We start from the raw sequence: 18302 nt of genomic DNA, 5'->3' as shown, positions 1-18302 counted from the left end.
TGCCGTGTGATTTTAGGATGAAAGCAGTAAGTTGCTTTCAGAAACATTGTGAAATTCCTTTGTGTCCATGCTGCATTTCCCAGTATTCTGGGGAAAGCGTGGAGGATGCTGCCAGATCTGTCTGGTTAAACCCATTAACTGGGCTAAGTTAATGGTTTTAAGTTAAATCTGGTTGTGCAGATTTTCATTGAGTGAGACAATATCTGATATTTTATTTCAGCTGATATTTATTATTGAACTTATAAATATGTGACTGATAGGTGTGGATTCACAGAATCACTGGGTTGGAAGAGACCTTCAAGATCGAGTCCAACCCATGCCCTAACACCACCTCAACTACACCATGGCACCGAGTGCCCCATCCAGTCTGTTTTTAAACACATCCAGGGAGGGTGACTCCACCACCTCCCCAGGCAGATGATTCCAGTACTTTATCACACTTTCAGTAAAAAACCTTTTCCTAACATCTAACCTAAATTTCCCTTGGCCTAGCTTATGAATGATTAGTTTCATGACTACAAATGATTAGTTTCATGTGGATGCGATAACATCTGCCTGCATCCAGCTGAAACAGACCAAAAAATGGTCTTAATTTCTGTGCTCTGCGCCCGTGCTGCAGCTGGGGGTTTGCTCCCGTGCCATGCTGTGCATTCTGGATTCTCTCACTGCAGAATTGCAGCAGGGTTTGGGGGTGGTGCTGGCTGTGACCCCGTTTCCCTTGGCAGCCTGCAGCAGCGGCCGCTGGGGCCGGGGCTGCGCCAACTCCTGCGCCTGCGACGGCGGCGACGGCGGCTGCGACCCCGCCACGGGCACCTGCTCCTGCCAGCCGGGGTTCACCGGGCAGCGCTGCCAGCTCAGTAAGTGCCCTCCCCTCCCTGGGAGCTCCCAAACCCCAGCTCTGGAAGTTGTGTTTTCCTGCTTTTCCAGCTCCCGCGCTGTTCCGTCCCTGCGCCGCGCGGCGCTGCGCTCTCGCCTTTCACCAGGGTTAGATGCTTTTCCTAATTTGATTTCCAGAAAAGGTATTTCCAGCCTTGTTTTGAGCCCAGCAGCTATTTTTAATGTTAGGATCTTGTGAGAGGGATTGATGTATATTTGGGTTGTGGCGTGAGAGTTTCCGTATTGGTTTTATTTATTCAGTTTTAGGCAGCACGTACCCTTTGTAAATCTCTGTTTGAGGTCAGGCATATAGAAATACTTCACATATTTACCAGAAGAAATAATACCATAATACCAGAAGAAAAAACAGGACTTTTTGGAGTCCTGTATTTAAGAACAACAAAAACGTGCAATGGTCTTATCAAAGGTCCATGACCCTCGCCTTAACATTCACCTCTAACTGAGGTCAGTGGCAGATGCTTCAAGCATATGAAAACAGGCTCATAGTCAATTCCTCATATGTCTCCCCAGGTATCATCAATTTCTCATTCAGGAGCTTCTTGAGACAGAAGCAATATCTCTATATTTAATACAATTTGATTTTTCTTTCCAATTAATGTGCCTATTTTCTTTTTCATTTCATGCAAGCATTTGGAATCCACTTCATCTTGTGGCTGTAAGTTGCATAGTTAAGCTGCTGTTACTATTATTATTGATTATATTGATGTTGTTAAATAAAATAAACATTTTATCTACTAGTTTAACAATCTTACAGTAGCACAGATGTAGCTACCAGAGTCTCAGCAGCGTGGGCAGGATTAACTGCTGGTGTCACACAGAAATGTCAAAACAATTAATCTGGAAGCGTGACCTAAGACAAGAAAGCCTGGAAAGTTGATCTTGCAGCCCTTGTTGCTGTTGGCACAGAGGGGATGGAAGGACAGTGTGTGGGGAGGACCAGCTCCCAGAGAAGGAGCTGCCAGCTCTGCTTCTCTTTTGCTCTTGATCTCTCTCAAAATAGCATCTCTGCAGAGAGAGAGTGGCCAAATAGCTGCTTGTAATCTTTGCTGGGAAGAGAATCAGTGAAGCCATCGCCACTGACAAAACATCTGGCAGTCCCTAAAGTTCTTTGTGTGGGTTTCCTGTTTATTTAGTCTGCTTTTTACTCTCTTCTGTGTGTGTATATATATATGTTTAAAATTGTACATATATGTGTGTGTGCATGCAAGATTATGAAAACCATCGTTCTTCCATAATTCTGTGCTGCCTTGGAGGTGAAATCTTCTTTATCCCTGGATATTTGCTCCCCAGGCATCCCCACCCTCTCCCTGCAGGCTGGGCTCCTTCCCCTGGCAGGAGCTCAGGCTCTCTGTCGGGGTGGCTGGATCCTGACACGCATCACAGCAGCCTGTGCCTGCTGGAGCAGGGGCAGATTCTCTGTGCTGTGGACTGTGAAATCATTTGTGAAGTGCTCTGACCCTTTGCCATCACCTTGAAAAGCCTCAGCTCCAGGCTAAACACCGTGGGCCTGAAGGGAGCTCTGCTGGGAGCCCTGCCCCTCTTGCTGCACTGCAGCACCATTTCCCCTGCACAGATTTCTCTGAATGAAATTTCAGCTGAAGAGGAAACATGAAGAAGGATCAAGCTTTTGAGGCACAAGTGCACCTCTGTGTATTTATTTGTTGAACAAGGATGTTCAGCTTTGGGAAGATGAAGGGATTTCACCTGTAAGTGCAAAAACTACTATTCTAAAATACTCGCATTTAAACAACATTCCATTTTTTGACTCCTTGAAAGCAAAGAAATACTTAAGGTACCTTGCTCTTCTCCTGTCTCCATCCCCACTCCTCTGTAAGACACACAGTTGGCAGAGTCACTGAGCTGCAGGAGCACCTGAATTCATGCCAGCTCCAGTCACTGCCCACCCATGGCACCAAACAAACAGCACAAAACCCACCCCCCTACTCCAGACATGGAGCTGTCTTTGAGGACTCTCCTTTTCTGTTCTCTCTGATTCCTTCCAGATTGCCTGAAAATCACTTTGTTGCTGTAAATGCTAAAATCACAGGCTTCTAGAAGAGATCTGGCAATAATCTCCATAACTCATTTAAAGGGATGTTCACAAGACCTTCAAACATGAGTAGAGGCCCTGTAATATTGTATTTAGCCAAGTCTATCTCTGTGTTTCAGCCGGTCCAAAATATCCAATATGAATTAGGCAACTGGCCCTGTTCTTAATTGATTTTCCTATAATCCTGGAAGAAATTATTTTCATTCTCAAATGTTTTCTTTCTTCTGATGGCGAGTACCATGCAAATCTTTTAAAACTCCTCACATTAACTGCTGTGGAAATGTAATTGTTAATCTGTCCCCCAGATGTGATGTTTTCACTTGAATTTCTCAAAGCAGAGCATGAAAGTAAAGCATGCAGCATTCAATTTGGAGCTTTGTGAAGGCAACCAACACATTTCATATTTTCTCCAGCTTTCTGGGGAAAGAGGATTTGCAGGAAAACAGAGGAGCTTTTCCCCTCCCAGTTGATGAAGTCCCAGAGGAGATGTGCACATTAGCAACTCCAGACCAGTGGGCAAAGTGTCATCATGCAGAACCTGTGAAGTCTCAGGCTTTGCAATTGAAGATGTTCATTTTCTGTGCAGAATTTAGTCTTTCAGCACTCTGGAATTTTTCTAAAATAGATCTTAAATGCAGCCCAACTTAGCTGAACCTCAAGGGGAACACTCAAATCTTCATTTTAAGCCATTACCTTTACGCCTTGATTATTTTGGAAATAGCCAGACTTCCCATGTATTTAAAAATTCCCCGTTGATCCCTGATCTGCTGTGGCATTAACCCATCCTCTGTTTGTGATTGCTGTGCTGCAGGGTGCCCTGAGGGGAGCTTTGGCCCGGGCTGTGAGTCCAGCTGTCAGTGCCAGAACGGAGCTGCCTGCGACCACGTCAGCGGAGCCTGCACCTGCACAGCGGGCTGGACAGGAACCTTCTGTGAAAGAGGTACTGCTGCTGCCCCCAGTCCCTTCAGGATTCATGGGGAATCTGTTTTGGTTTTTATTCAGAGAACAGGTTTTATAATTGACAGCTTTGGGTCTAAATGAACCACTGAACTCTACTGGAAGCTGATACCGAAATGTGCAGCCCCCTCCTAACTCAGCAGAGGATTGTGCTGGGTGCCAAGTGTTGGGCACGTGTTTTCACATGGTTAAAATTAGATACATGCTTAAGGCCTCTGCTGTATCACTTCTGTATGAAGACTCAGAGTCCCACTGTTTGAGCTATACTGAGCAGGGAGATGCTTGTTCAGCCCTACACTTGCTTGTTTCTAGTGCCTCCCTGAAGCAGTTTCAAGAAAAACATGGATGTGTGCATCATCTCCTTGGAGCTCTTTAAGAACAGATTCACTTCTAACTTGAATCCAGTCCTATTCTATCTAATCTGCTATTACCTAGTAATTTGGTAAAGTGTTGGAAAGGTTGGACTGGATTCTTTAGCTCCATTATGGTGAGTCAGTCTGTGGCATTATCACAGGAGGTTGCTTTCGTGCTGCATCATTTTGCAGATTTTATGTATAAAAAATATAAGAGAAGCAGCACAGGGCCATTCAGGCACTGTGAAGGTCTAGTGTAGGTGATTTAAGATTCTGCAAATTGTGGTACTTGAAGCGAAGTCACAACTATTTTGCATGGAAAGCAGCATTATCAGCCAGTTTCAGCAGCGAGGATGGAGGGAAGTGGCAGCACTTGCAGGCAGCTGCTGCCCTCTCATGGGAAGGAAGATGCTCCACAGCCTGAGCAGGAATGTGGCAAGGCACCCACCAGCTGGAGTTGATATTCCTTGTTGTTGTTTCCCTCTCGTTCTTACCAGGGAGTGTTACACAAAATAAACATTCTTTCCAAGGTTCTCCTGCAAATTGCACCTCGTAATTCATGGTATCTCCACAATGTCCCTTTTTAATATAATTTAGTTGAAATCTGTGTTCCTGAATCTACTATTTTTTTAAATTATTGTATTTTTATTGGGAAAAAAAACCCACAATGCAGTTATCTGTGGTGTTGTGTAAATCTCTTCATTCCAGCAGGAATTATAATGGGAACAAAGAGGCGAAACATCCTTTGTGAGAAATACAGAGAAGACTGGGTGATTCTATTGGTGGAAGAAAAAAGAACAAATCTCATCTTCTTCTAAATCAGTCATGTTGGACATTTTTATCTTTTTTAGTTCCTGAAAGAAGATTGTGGAGGGGAGAGTGAAATTTAGCGCTTTATAAAACACCGTTTGCCGTGTGTTTTCCCTCAAGAAGGCAGAGTGTTTGCTCTCAGCTGACCTGGGTTGCCTCTTAACTTAGGAAGTTTTAACCAGAACAGTTTGGCAGCTTCCAAAAGACGCCGAGGGAGGAAAACATGTGGGTGGTTTGCCCTTGGTAGAACCTTCTTGGCACCTTCTCTCGGAGGAGCTGCGGCGCTTCTGTTTCGAGTGACTGGGAGACTGGCAGGGTTTCCTTCTGGCAGGGATGTGCTTTTTGCTGTCCTCTTGGCAATCCACCCACGTTGGCCAGGCTCTGTGCCTTGCAGGCAGAAATTCACATCGAGCCCTGGCGCTGCAGAGTTCCCTTGGACTTCAAACATGCTGCTGATGCCTCAGCCCGTGGCTGGGAAGGGCTTCTCCATCATCACAGCAATGTTGGAACTGAGGCTTTTGCAGCCTTCTAAGTTCAGAGTGCTAGGGGAAGACAGACCCTTACAAAATCTGATTTTGATTGATATTAATAATTAATATGACCCCTATACAATGAGGGTGTTTGAACCTGCAGTCATTGCTTTTGGAATTTTGCATTGTGGCAGCACGGAGTTTGGATTCAAGCTGAGGCTGCAGAAATACCAATATTTGCCTTTGGATTTTTGGTTTTCATTTGGGGAAAGTTTCTTCCCATTTTGGTGGGAAGCTGCTGTCTCTTTTCATTAATTTGCTGCCCTCAATATGAATTAAGGCTTCGTAGGTTTAGGTTTCAAGACACCAGCCCCTGTTGCAAGACACCACTTCAGTGACCATTTCCAAGCTTATTTGCCACAAATTTAATAATCTCTTATTAATATTTATTAGAATTGTTAATGTATTCTTAGTCCTTGCTGAGTCTCAATCTATATATGTCATCTGTCAGTAATACAGATGACAGCCAAAGCCACACCATCATCATCATCATCATCACCCCCCAGCACGGGACAGTTTCCAAGCTCACCCAGAGCAGGAGACACTTTTGCTCCAGGGCTGCTGTTTCATGAGACCTTGCTGTGAATTATTCAGGAGCTGACTGAACTTCTGTGCTCCAAGCCACAGGATGCTGACAAAAGACCTCACACTCTTCAAAGTGTTCTGGTGTGTCCATCAGCATCTCAGTTCTGCTCTGCCCTGAATCACCTTTGATCAGCTGCTTTTCATCTGGTACCACTCAGTGGTACTGCTGCCTCTGCAGTTGTGCTGTGGTCACATATAATAATGACGGGGAAGGATAAAGCTATCAAGACACTCTCTGAAAGAAAATTAGACATTTCTGAAGGTGGTACATGCCTGCTCTGTCTTTCAGCCCTTCTCAGTGCTTTGTGAAAATGAACCTTGTGAATCTTGTGACTCTTTCAAAGGAGTTTCAAAAGCAGCAAAACTGTTTCAGTTGCAGAGTAGGTAACGATTACAGATCAGGCTGAAAACAAAATAATCTACAAAGAAATTATTTCAGTCTGTGAGAGCAATCTAGGAAAGGCTTCCTTTGAATTTTCTTGAAAGCAGCAAGTGATACAAGCAGAACACTGATGAAATAATGTGTGTTTCTTCACAAGGTCTTGCATTACCTCGCAAAGGAAAATGAATAATTTTTGGTGGGTGCTGCAGGGCTGGGGTTATAATGCAATTCCAGCTAAACAGGGAAGGCAAAAAAAAACCCAACCAAAAAAATCCCAACCCCAAAACCAGTCTTTATTGTGATAAATAGATAAATATATCAGTGCTAACTAACTAAAGGTAAGAATCTGCCATGCAGGAAGCCTAAGCCATGGGCTCCTGACAAACAGAGGAATCCAGGTGTGCCTGATTCCCCAGCCACACTCACAGTTCTGTTACAAGTGAGTTGGGACACCCTGCCCTGCACCAGGGCTGCTCCACTCCTGTTTGGGAAGGCAATTGTTACAATTGATTTAATTCTGTCAAGTGCCGCGCATCTGCTGCTCCCACTTTGAAGGCTGCACTTGCCTTCCCTGCACTGTAATTGTGTTTAATTCTCTTCCCCTCTGCTCTCTGGTATGTGCTGTATGACCCAAGGCTTGTGTCCAGTTTTGGGATCAGGCCAGTAGAAGAATTATCCAGTTCATTGATTTATCTGTCCGAATATCCCAAAATGCCAGACAATTAGTGCTCTGACTGGAGTCTCAGAGCATTGCTGCCATAGATGTAGGTGCTACATTGCTACAATCAGTGTAGATGATGGTAATCACTGTTAGATTCTTTTGGGAATCCAATCATTCTGATTTCATGGTAGAAGTATGAGATTGGATTTTAAATATAAGTTTATATTGAACAAGGTAAGTTTTACTGAACTACTGCTTATTTCATGAGCACCATCACTCCTGAGGCTTATTCAGGGATTCTGTGAAAAGAATGATGTACAGTTGTGTATCTATAGATTTGTTATTTATAACATAATATACTGTACTGTATGACATATATATGCACTTATATAATCTAAACACACACACAGAGTTAAATTAAGGCTACATAGAGAACATATTTTTAAATTCTGCATAGCAGCCTTAATGTTCTGTAGTGCAGTGTTTGCGCTATGATGTGGCCCACTGACAAGCACAGATCCTTATTTTCACTGCTCTCAGCACTGCTACAGATAAAAATTGAATCCATGGGGCTGCTCTTCCTTAGTCCAGGTTCAGTTCCAGATGCAGGTGCAGAGCTCCTTTGGCTCCCTGGGGTTGTTTTGCTATGTTTAATTTGTCTTGGTTTTCTCTACTCATTCCCTTTGCCAGTTTTTTATTTCAGCCCTGAACTGCACCACTGTGGCTTGGGTTCACTGTTAAAGAATCTTTAGGAAAGTGTCAGGACAGTAAATGGGAGCAGAAGGTTTGCATTTCCAAAAAGAGGGAGGTCAGAAGGGATGGCCTTGGAGTCTTGTATTATGTTGAATTATTTCCTCTGTCCATTACAGAGGCACAAGGAACAGCTTGTGTGAACCCAGCTCCATTCTCTCACTTGTTTTATGGCTTTTCAATATTATCAACCCTGTTTTCCTGTGCAGAAATTTGTTGCTTGTGTAAAAGGGTCACATTTTTCCAAGATGCACGTAGCAGAACTGGGCAAGCTTAACCCTTGAGGCAGCATCAGTTCTTGAGCATCTGTGAAAAACGAGATGGAGTTCATGCAGAAAACAAAAAAACAAACAATCAGGAACTGTGCTAAAAAGCTGTGTTTTGCATTTCCAGCTTGTCCAGACGGATTCTTTGGGATTGACTGCCACCAGGTGTGCAAGTGCAAGAATGCTGCTGGCTGTGACCCCGTGCTGGGCTCCTGCCGCTGCCTGCCGGGCTGGCTGGGGGAGAGCTGCGAGCAGCGTACGTACCCCCTGCCCCAACCCTCCCCTGGGGATGGGGACCATGCCCTTCACATAACTCACCTTCCTTCTCAAAGATGCCAAAAAAGGGAACAGTTTTTGGTGGCTTTCTAAAATCATCAGCTCTTTTTTTTTTTTTATTATTATTTTTTACCTCGTCAAGCACGCTAAGCATCAAGTTTTAAATAGCAGATCTGTCTCTTGCCATATGACAACTCCCTGCTTTTTATTTTTGTGTGACATTCAGAGATTAAATGTTGTGTATCTGTTTCTGGTGTATCTCATCCAAGCATCAATTATAAAGTGTCAGATTACAAATGCGCAAAGCGGAAAAATCAGAGCTGGGACTATTTTGTTATTTGAGCGTGACAAAATAGTTCTTAAAATAATTATTAGAAAATTTACTTGTTTTAAAATAAATACCAGCTTCCTAGATGTTCACAAGTGTGGATTATCCCATAATTTTTAAGCTAGCAAAGTGCTTGTGTATATATTTATATATATATATAAATGGCTATTCTGAGAATTTTTTCACTGCATTTCATGGGAAATTAGGTTATTTTCTTTAGCTGCATGGAATTACATATGGAGATCACTGAGCCTGTTTGCAAAGTTTAGCAATAAGTGGGGTTTTTTTAAGATCTTCAGGTTTTAGTTTCTCAACTTTTTTGTTTTCCTTGAGGATGATGTCATGGTCTAAACTTCCTTTTGAAAATATGAGTGCTGTCTGCAGGACTGGGGTGTAGAGCAGGGCTCCAGGGCAGCTTCACAACGAGCTAGCTCTGTTAGGGAACACTTCTTAAATCCATGGGTCGTGGCTTTCTGCAATAGAAAAGTGGTTTAGTTTAGAAAATTGATTGAAATGTGGCTTGTATTGAGGTAATGCTGTTCTCCAGCCATACACTATTTTATCTTCAGCCCTGTTTGAGGGCAGTGCTTGCTCTTCATAATATTTTCCCCTCATTTTTCCCCCACCACTCAACACAGCCCATCTCCTGAGAAGGCTTCTCTGCAAAATGCTGTGCTCTTTTGTTTTGGTGGGTCAGTTCTGCTGAGTCTTCCCAATTTTAGACACTTTTGCTAACATCCCACCACTGCAGGTTTTTTTGCCTCCTCATGCCCTCCCACAGGAACACTTTGCAGCTCCCACCACCTGAAGGTTCTGGGGGTAACCCAGCCTTTGGGTGTGCAGTAATGAGGGAGCACAGAACAAAAGCAGAGCAGAGTCCCTGACCCATCCCACAGATCAGAAGGGGTGCTGCTGAGCAGGTACAATATCTGCTGCTTGGTCACAGCCTGTTTTCCTGTTGAGTCACAGCACTGGGACTGTGTCACCTTGCTCCTTCCCCAGCCCTCAGCATTAGGGATGGGAATCTTTGCTAGATATTTCATTAAATTCAATTAAGAAATGCAGCTTCTTCTCCATGGCCTCTGGTGCCCTGCCCTACTCACATTAGGGAAAAAACCCTATTTATTATCTTGTGCCGGAGCCATCAGAGCTTTGTGCTGGGTTGATTTATTCCTCCTGCTGGTGGTGGAGGTGCCAAAGCCTCCGAGGCCTCTGTGAGTGAGAGGTCAGTTAACAGTGCAGGGTGTCTCCTCCTTTTCTCTTGGCTAAGTGAGGAATCTTCATTTTGATTTTACACCTGGGCCTCATCCTGCTCCAGGGCTGCTCAGAGCAAGGCAGCTCCGGGTGGGAGACAGCCCAGCACTCCCCATCCTCCCAGGGTGTTTAATATTCACCTTGCCTGTTCCTGGGACCCGCCAGCTCCAGCAGCTGGAAGGACAGCACTCGTGTGGAAGTAATCAGATTGCAGGCAATGTGCTGGAGGATATTGAGGAATAATTTTGGCATCATGGGATTTGAATTGATCCTAAGCCAGCCATGCAGTGAGTTTTATACTCTGCTATCTAATTACAGGCAATACGGACAGTGATGCCTTTTGTTGAAGCTGCCTAATGCTTTCCATTACCAGACTGTGGGTTTCAGTTGTTTGAAAATGAATTATGTTAATCTGGGATGAAATCTGCCAAGCAAGCTCTGCCTCAGCTTCAGTCTGTGCTCAGGGATTTTATTTGGGGATTTTTTTGAGTGTCCACCTGAGGTATTTTAGGTTTCCAAGAAAGAGGCTTAGGAAAAGTATGTTGCCTATTCTCTCTCCTTTTTTTTTTTTTTTTTTTTTTTAAATTTTTTTTTATTTAATGGACTGTTTCACTGAGTGCTGTGATACCTCAGTGATACAGGATTGAGGACCTAACATTTGGCATTTCTTTGTGATAGAGATGTAACCTTCCTTTCTGGGTGCTCTGTCCCTGGAAATGTTCAAGGCCAGCTTGGGTGGAAGGAGCAAACTTATTTAGTAATGGATCCCTGTTCTTGATGCAGGGTTGGGAATTGATGATCTTTAGGGCCCCTTCCAACCCAAACAATTCTGATTCACTACAAATTCATCCAAAGTTTGTAAACTTAAAAAATCCAACCAAACCCTCCAAAAATCTCATGTTGCATACGGTCTGTAGCAGATATACGCAATTCAACATCTGAATTTTGCCTTAATTCTATCAGTACTAAACATGCCTCTTTCTGGAGCTGTTGGAGCTCAACAGAACCTTCACTGAAGTGGCTCCTTGTGGTAAAAAAGAGACCACGCTGGTTTGAAAAATAAATGACTACAGAAAAATCTGCTCAGCCAGAGGCACTGATAACAGGGGTTTAACCTTTCATGGTGTGTGAGCATTTGAATTTGCAAATTCCCCATTCTTTTAAAGCTAAAGCTTCATTTTGTGGAGAATAATCCACAGAAGTCACTTGAAAACAAAGCTATTGGACTCTCTATAGAACATTAGAGCCCATCATTTTCCTGTGCTCCTGAGCACTTTTGATGACTGTTGACTTCTACTCTGGAGGAAGTCTCCAGTTTCATGTGTTCCTTACTCTGCATGCAAAAAGAGATTTTAAAGACTGCAAACAAATAAATCCTCCTCTTGCAGAGGAAAGACACCAAGAGGAAAATTTGGAACCAGGAAGAAATTTATTAATTTAAACCTTTGGATTAAATTACTCCTTTTCTCTCATCGTGAAGGAAAAAAGGCCCAGGGATATTTGTACATTCAGTTGAAATTCCATGAAATAGCTTCAGAATGTCACTTTTTTCCTTAATCTTCAGAAAAGTACTTTGAAAATCAGGATTGTCCCACCAGGAAGCAAAAAAAACCTTCTGTGTCTACCCAGTAGAATAGTTAAAATTTTCTTGTCCAGAAATTTCTGCTTTCTTACCAGAATTTGCACTGAAACACTCTATTGTCTTTTTGGTAAGTGTAACAAGAGCTTTGCACACATACTCCATAAACCTCACACAAACCACTGGTAACCAGTCAGGGCATCTGGTGGTGAGCTGGTTTTTCCTTTGGCTTGGTTGCTCTATAGTTCTGGTCTGTATTGTGGAAATATTTAGTTCTGCTCCCAAAAACCGAGCCAGAGCTCTGTAGATGTGCTGAACTTTTCACTTGGCAACCAAGCTTCATTTGCAGAACAAACTTTTAGCTGTGATGGGGCTGAGCTCCTGCTCTTTCTTGTGGTTTCAATGTGGACGGGGTCCAAGCGATGACAAGAACGAGCAGTGTGGAAAAGAAGTCCTGGGAGAAACGGTGTCTGAGAACCAGGCTGGGAAGCTGGAAGCCCTCAGATGGGGAGAAGAAGGCTGAGAATGGATCAGAGACTGTCAACCAAGTTCATCTCCAAGACTGAGGTGGTTTCACACCTCCCTTCTGTCCCCAGAGACTTGCTCTCCCACAGCACTGCATCACTGACACCCTGAAAGGCAGAGAAGTTTTCACCAAACTCACTGTTTGGCTGTGAAATGTGGAAGACGTCACATTCAGCTAGTGCAGGACACTCCTGGATCAGGAACCCAGGCTTTTTTTGCCTCTCCAGTGCATGCCAGAAGTGCTGCAGGGATGAGAGGCTCTGACAGGAGCCCCAGAAATGCAGGACAAAACCCGTGCAAGGAGGTGATCCAGCTCCATCAACTCCCTTTGTATTATTTTGGATGCTATCTGAAGAAAACAGGGTAGCAGAACTGTTTGTTTGGCACCATTCAGAGCTATCCAAATCTCCAGTGCAATGGAGACTGCAGGAATTTTATCACTGCCATTTTTCACGGGCAGCAGCACTGAAAGCAGAGCGTTTGCTCGTGAGATGACTGCCTTAAGTTTTCACCTGGGAGCCAGCTGCTTAACCAAACTCATTGAAAATATCACCCCTCTCTGACCAAAGAATGAGGGTCTGGGTGAGCAGAGGCACCCAGCTGTGAAAAATGAACATGAAAACAATGAAGTTGTCAGTTCTCTTAGCAGGATGCAAATAAATACCGGGGCTGTCAGGCTGGCGGTTCTGCTGGACCATTAGTTTAGCACAAAGACGTTCTGCAGAGCAGGGGATGACAGCTGATCCATCACCCCCAGTGATCCAGCCCCTTGACAGAAACCTCAGAATGGGCTGTGATACATAATTTTAACCCACATTATTATCTTAGGCTTTTATAAGACACATTATCTCTAAACTGTGAGTGTTGCAGAGCAGTTTATGTGATCTTAATTTGCAGAACATTTCTTTTTAAATATCTTTTGCAGTTTAAGTATTGGCTGCTATTTTGGACTTAGCAGTGCTGAGTTAACAGTTGAATTTGATGATCTTAAAGGTCTTTTCAAACCTCAATGATTCTATTATTGTTTCATGGCTAATATATGGAGTTTTATATATATGTATGTATTTCCAGGGATGGTGAAGTCACCTTTCCTTGAAGTGTAAAAAAAACAAGTAGACACAGCACTTTGTGATTTGATTTAAGGATCATGATGGTATCTGGCCAAAGGTTGGACTGATGATCTTGAAGATCTTTTCCAACTTTAATGAGATTCTCTATAGACTTGGGCACCTTTATTATGTGAAAAGTGTCATTGGAGCACAGCTCCAGCGTGATTTCCCTGGCACTGCCTTGTGCCTCACACTTGCTCTGTGCTCCCTTGGATGCTTCCTGATGGGGTTTTATGGAATTCTGTCGTTGCAGCCTGCCAGGGGAACACCTATGGGCCGGGCTGCAGGAACACTTGTCACTGTCACAACGGAGCTCTCTGTCACCACGTAACCGGGACGTGCCTTTGCAGCCCGGGCTGGAAAGGAGCCACCTGCCAAGAAGGTACACTTGGAAATTCAAACCCCTGCCTGTGGATTATAGGAGGGAAAAATAAAACCTGTGTCTGGGGAAAGCTCACTGGTATTTCAGCTCTCAGCTCATTGCCCTGTGTTGTCATTGGGCTTGGATCTGCAGTGACGTGAATTGGTCCATTAAATTAATCCGTGGCACTGTGTTGTAGGATCCCAGTGTGCACAGGGCAGAGGGGTGAATCAGCCATAAACTGGAAAGAGAGCTGATTTTGAAGGCTGATGAAGGGAGAAGAGGTCCATAAAATCCCCAATTGTGATGCTGAAATGAAGCTCTGTTTCTTTTCTATGGGCTGCTATACTGTCCCATGCACCAGACTGATCCTCGGCATTACCTTGTGCTGTTCCAGACAGAGCCTAAATCCAGAACATGTGAAAGACATTGAGCCTTCCAGCCTTGGCAATCAGACCCAAATGTGAGGCTCAAACACAAGCCCAGCTCTACAGAGCCTTAAGAGGCTGGCAAAGAAAGTCTGCACTGTGATTTGCAATGCATTTGCATTGCACGTCCTAATCCATGCATCCCAGACAGCAGGAAAAGTCTGTCCATCCCTGTTGCAGAATCTCCTTGTTCTGTGCCTTCCCCATGAGGTCCCTGGGGTGGCAGCAATACCATGGAGCTGCATTGTGTGGCCAAAGCTGATAGGCCAAAAAATGCTTATAATATATTCTAATTAGGAAATCATTTGGCTTCTGATGGTGATGGCATGAATTGTAACATCAGTACTGTCTCACTCTTCACATGAGCCTGAAAATGGAATAGAAGGTGTTTTTAAAACACCTCTCAGTTGCCCCATCTCTGGGTCAGAAAAAGGTACAGTCTGACAGGCTGTAAGGTGGGAGAGGTGGTGCTGAGCCTGTGTCCTGCTCCTGCCCTTCCTGATGGAAGGTTTTCCCTGCCTCCCTTCACAGCCTGTCCCCCCGGATGGTACGGAGAGAATTGCCTGCAGCGCTGCCTCTGCCACGGCCAGGCCACCTGTGACCCCGTGAGCGGCGAGTGCCAGTGTCCCCAAGGCTGGACAGGGACAGCCTGTGAGCTGGGTGAGTCCCACCACCCCCTCCACTCCTCCAGCACCTCGGCTCAGCCTCTCTGGAAGGAAGTTCAGTTGTGCTGGGGTCTGGTTTGAGACAATCCAGAGGAAAAAGGAGACAGAAGGATGGAAAACACCAGGTGGGGAGAAGTTAAACTGGGGTTATTTAGTCAGAAATGAGAAGGCTTGATGTTTCAGTGATATCCACAGGAGTCACTGGAACATCATGGCAGTTGTGCAGCACTGGAGAGCAGCAGCAGAGGCTGAGGGGAGACGTGATACTGGTTCTTGAACATATGAATGGTGCTGGAAACTTTCTGGACAGAGGAGAGGAATGAGCTATTCTTTGTCCCTTGGGAACAGATAGGTAATGAGCTCCATTTAAGGAGAAAGAAAGGAATTCTTAAAGAGGAAAATGATGTATTTCTAGAGAGTTTTGGCAAAGAGGCTTCAAAATCTCCTTCACTGAAGGTTTTTAGGCCCAGTTACGGTGGCTCATCATGTTGCAGAGGCATGAGGGAGTTCCTGCTGGGGTTGCTCCAGCCTGGCCCCCATCAGCCTCCCCCATCCCGTTTCAGAGTGTGGGGACGGGCAGTTTGGAGAGGGCTGTGAGCAGAACTGCAGCTGCCACCACGGCGTGTGTGACCAGCCCTCAGGGAAGTGCCTCTGCCACGCCGGCTGGACCGGGGACCGCTGTGATGTTGGTAAGGGCAGCTCCTTCTTCAAATCCTTCATTTTAACCATCAGCCATTTCTGGCAGTTTTCTATTTTCTACCTTAGATTTCCAGTATTCTGCAGGCCGGTCAGGATTTGTGCCCTCACCCCATCTCAGACCCACAGGCAGGTCTCTACCCAACCATGCCCTTGCCCAAATCGTTTTATCTCCTCCTACCTCTGTTCCCTGCCTGCTAAGAAAATGAAGGTGTTTCTCTACCTTACACACACAAGGAAGAACACATGAAAGGGAGAGAGTTTTAAGGAGAATTTGCCAGATCAGCCACTTGCTGCTAATTCTCTGTGGGTCATGAGGGGAGCTGAGCAAAATGGACTGTGATGGTTCAAATAGTTCAGATCTGGCACGTGACCCAGATTTGGCACAGCTCTTTGGCATGCTTAGAGCCATCCGAATCCCTGAAGTAGGGGTTAAATCTCATACACAGGTGACTTAAAACATGCTTTCAGCTCAGCCACTGAGGTGCTGTGCTTTTAGCAAGCCACAAGCAGCTTTCTGAGGACTCACAAAGCCTCAGCCACCAGTGCAGCCTGTAAAGCCTTCTCAGTGTCCACCTGCCTTTCTCTTTGGTCACTTTGCAGTGACCTGGGAGGTGGAAGCAGTTCCTGGGCACAGATCCCACTGCTCAAATGTCTGTCCCTGTGTGCATGGCTGTGTCAAAGCAAACAGCATCACCCACTCCGTGGATCCCATCTGGATTTGCACTCCAGCCTGTCACTCAGTCTTTTCAAACTTTACTGTGCAGACTCATTAGCAGCCAGCATTAAATACTTCTAATATTTTTAATATATTCCCCTTCACTATTATTTTCTGGCCACGCAGTCTGCTGATTATACTCCTGAGCAGGAGCTCAGGCAAGGAGGATGCTGGCTGCTCCCCAGGCAGCAGGTGGAACCTTGCTCTCTCTGCTTGCCCCCAGCCTGCCCCCCGGGATTTTTCGGCCAGCGCTGCGAGGAGCGGTGTGACTGCGCCCACGGCTGGTCCTGCCACCCCCAGACCGGAGCGTGTCACTGCGAGAGCGGGTGGCGAGGGAGGCACTGTGACAAACGTGAGTGAGGGAGTGGAGGCAGCTCGGGTTGGGGCTCACCTTCCCCCAAACCCAGAGCTCACGGCCGGATATTCTAACACCGTCACTCCGCAGGGTCGGGCTGGAGGTGTGGAGGCCCGGGGGGCTGTCACCAGGGTGGTCACGCCACAGCCCTGGGGGGGCAGAGGCAAATGGGGAGAGACACGCCTCTAGGTTATGGGGAGAGAGGCCCCTTGTCCCATGGGCCTTTGCAGCCCCATGTTAATAGCCTGTCAGTTCTGTTATTTCACTGGTTTATCTGTTTATCTCACCCCTGTTCAGCCCCGTTTACCATATATGTACTTACTCCAGAATGTTCTCCCTTCCCTTGATCCCCATTGGCTTGTTTTTGCCACGGTTCTCCACCCCTGTTGCCCTATTGGTTCTCCCAACCTTTAGCCACTCCCCCTGCACCCCTTTCCTTTACCCCTATTGGCCCTTGACCCTCAGACCCGCCCCTTTTGCCACCTATTTAACCCTGAACCCTCAGATCAGTTCTAGTTCTCATCCCTGAACCCGTTTGAGGCTGTCCTTGTCCCCAAACTCCTTGGACCGTGTTCTTGTTCCTGCAATAAAGTCTTGGGACACTCAAAGGAGAACCTGCCCCTTTGCTGTGTCGTTGGCGATCCCACAGCAGTGAGCTCAGGGACACAGGCTGCTCTCTGGGACCGGCTGCAGCCTGTGCCATGACACGGAGGTGCTGGCAGGGCTGGGTGCATGGAGGGAGTGGCTTTGTCCCGTCCTGCTGGCCCTGACGGGGTTGGTGTCCCCCCTGCAGCCTACTGGGCTGTGACACAGAGATGCTGGCAGGGCTGGGTGGCTTTGTCCCATCCTGCTGGCCCTGACGGCGCTGGTGTTCCCCCTGCAGCCTGTCTGTCCAGCAGTGACACAGAGGTGCTGGCAGGGCTGGGTGTCTTTGTCCCGTCCTGGTGGCCCTGACAGGGTTGTTGTCCCCCCTGCAGCCTGCCTGCCAGGCTGTGACACAGAGGTGCTGGCAGGGCTGGGTGGCTTTGTCCCGTCCTGGTGGCCCTGACGGGGTTGGTGTCCCCCCTGCAGCCTGTCTGTCCAGCAGTGACACAGAGGTGCTGGCAGGGCTGGGTGGCTTTGTCCCATCCTGCTGGCCCTGACACGGTTGGTGTCCCCCCTGCAGCCTGCCTGGCGGGCTGTGACACGGAGGTGCTGGCAGGGCTGGGTGCGTGCAGGGGATGGTTTTGTCCCGTCCTGGTGGCCCTGACACGGTTGTTGTCCCCCCTGCAGCCTGCCTGCCGGGCCGCTACGGCGCGGGATGTGCCCGGCGGTGCCGCTGTCCCCCAGGAAGGCCCTGCCATCACCTGACGGGCGCCTGTGGATGTCCCCCGGGATTCACCGGCCACGGCTGCGACAAGAGTGAGTTTGCTACCACAGCACTAATACTTCCCTTGTTGGGTCATTCATAGATTGATTTCTTGAGTCAAAACACTGAGGAGGGAGGAGAGAGCAGCCTGGCAGGAAGAAAGATGGCCAAGGGCTGCTTGTCCCTCACCCAAGTGGTTTAGCCAGCTCTGAGCTCTGTGCCAGTGCTGGTTGGGCTGCTGGGGTTTGCCCTCCCTGTGTTTGCAGCTGTTGGACTGGCAGGGAGCAGCCAGGGGCTGAACTGGACCCAAACAGGCTGAGGATGTGCCAGTGGAGCCCAGCCCTGCCCACAGCCAGTGCTGTGCTGTCAGTAGAGCAGCAGATCAGTGTTTGTTGGCCTTGTCCCTGTGCGAGGCTGTC

General features: G+C 46.6%; 1 protein-coding gene across 1 annotated transcript in view; it reads left to right on the top strand.

Moving 5' to 3' along the window:
- The window catches only part of LOC134555890 (multiple epidermal growth factor-like domains protein 6), an 82096-nt gene that overhangs the window by 48725 nt on the left and 15069 nt on the right, over nt 1-18302 (top strand). Inside the window, exons 18-25 of the mRNA XM_063407934.1 lie at nt 726-857; nt 3759-3887; nt 8369-8497; nt 13566-13694; nt 14633-14761; nt 15330-15455; nt 16404-16532; nt 17808-17936. Coding sequence (XP_063264004.1) covers nt 726-857; nt 3759-3887; nt 8369-8497; nt 13566-13694; nt 14633-14761; nt 15330-15455; nt 16404-16532; nt 17808-17936 — 1032 coding nt within the window. The remainder of the gene's footprint in view (nt 1-725; nt 858-3758; nt 3888-8368; nt 8498-13565; nt 13695-14632; nt 14762-15329; nt 15456-16403; nt 16533-17807; nt 17937-18302) is intronic.

Source organism: Prinia subflava, chromosome 11 (genome assembly GCF_021018805.1).
Source record: "Prinia subflava isolate CZ2003 ecotype Zambia chromosome 11, Cam_Psub_1.2, whole genome shotgun sequence".
Taxonomy (NCBI): domain Eukaryota; kingdom Metazoa; phylum Chordata; class Aves; order Passeriformes; family Cisticolidae; genus Prinia; species Prinia subflava.
This window is presented reverse-complemented; position numbering and strand designations above follow the sequence as displayed.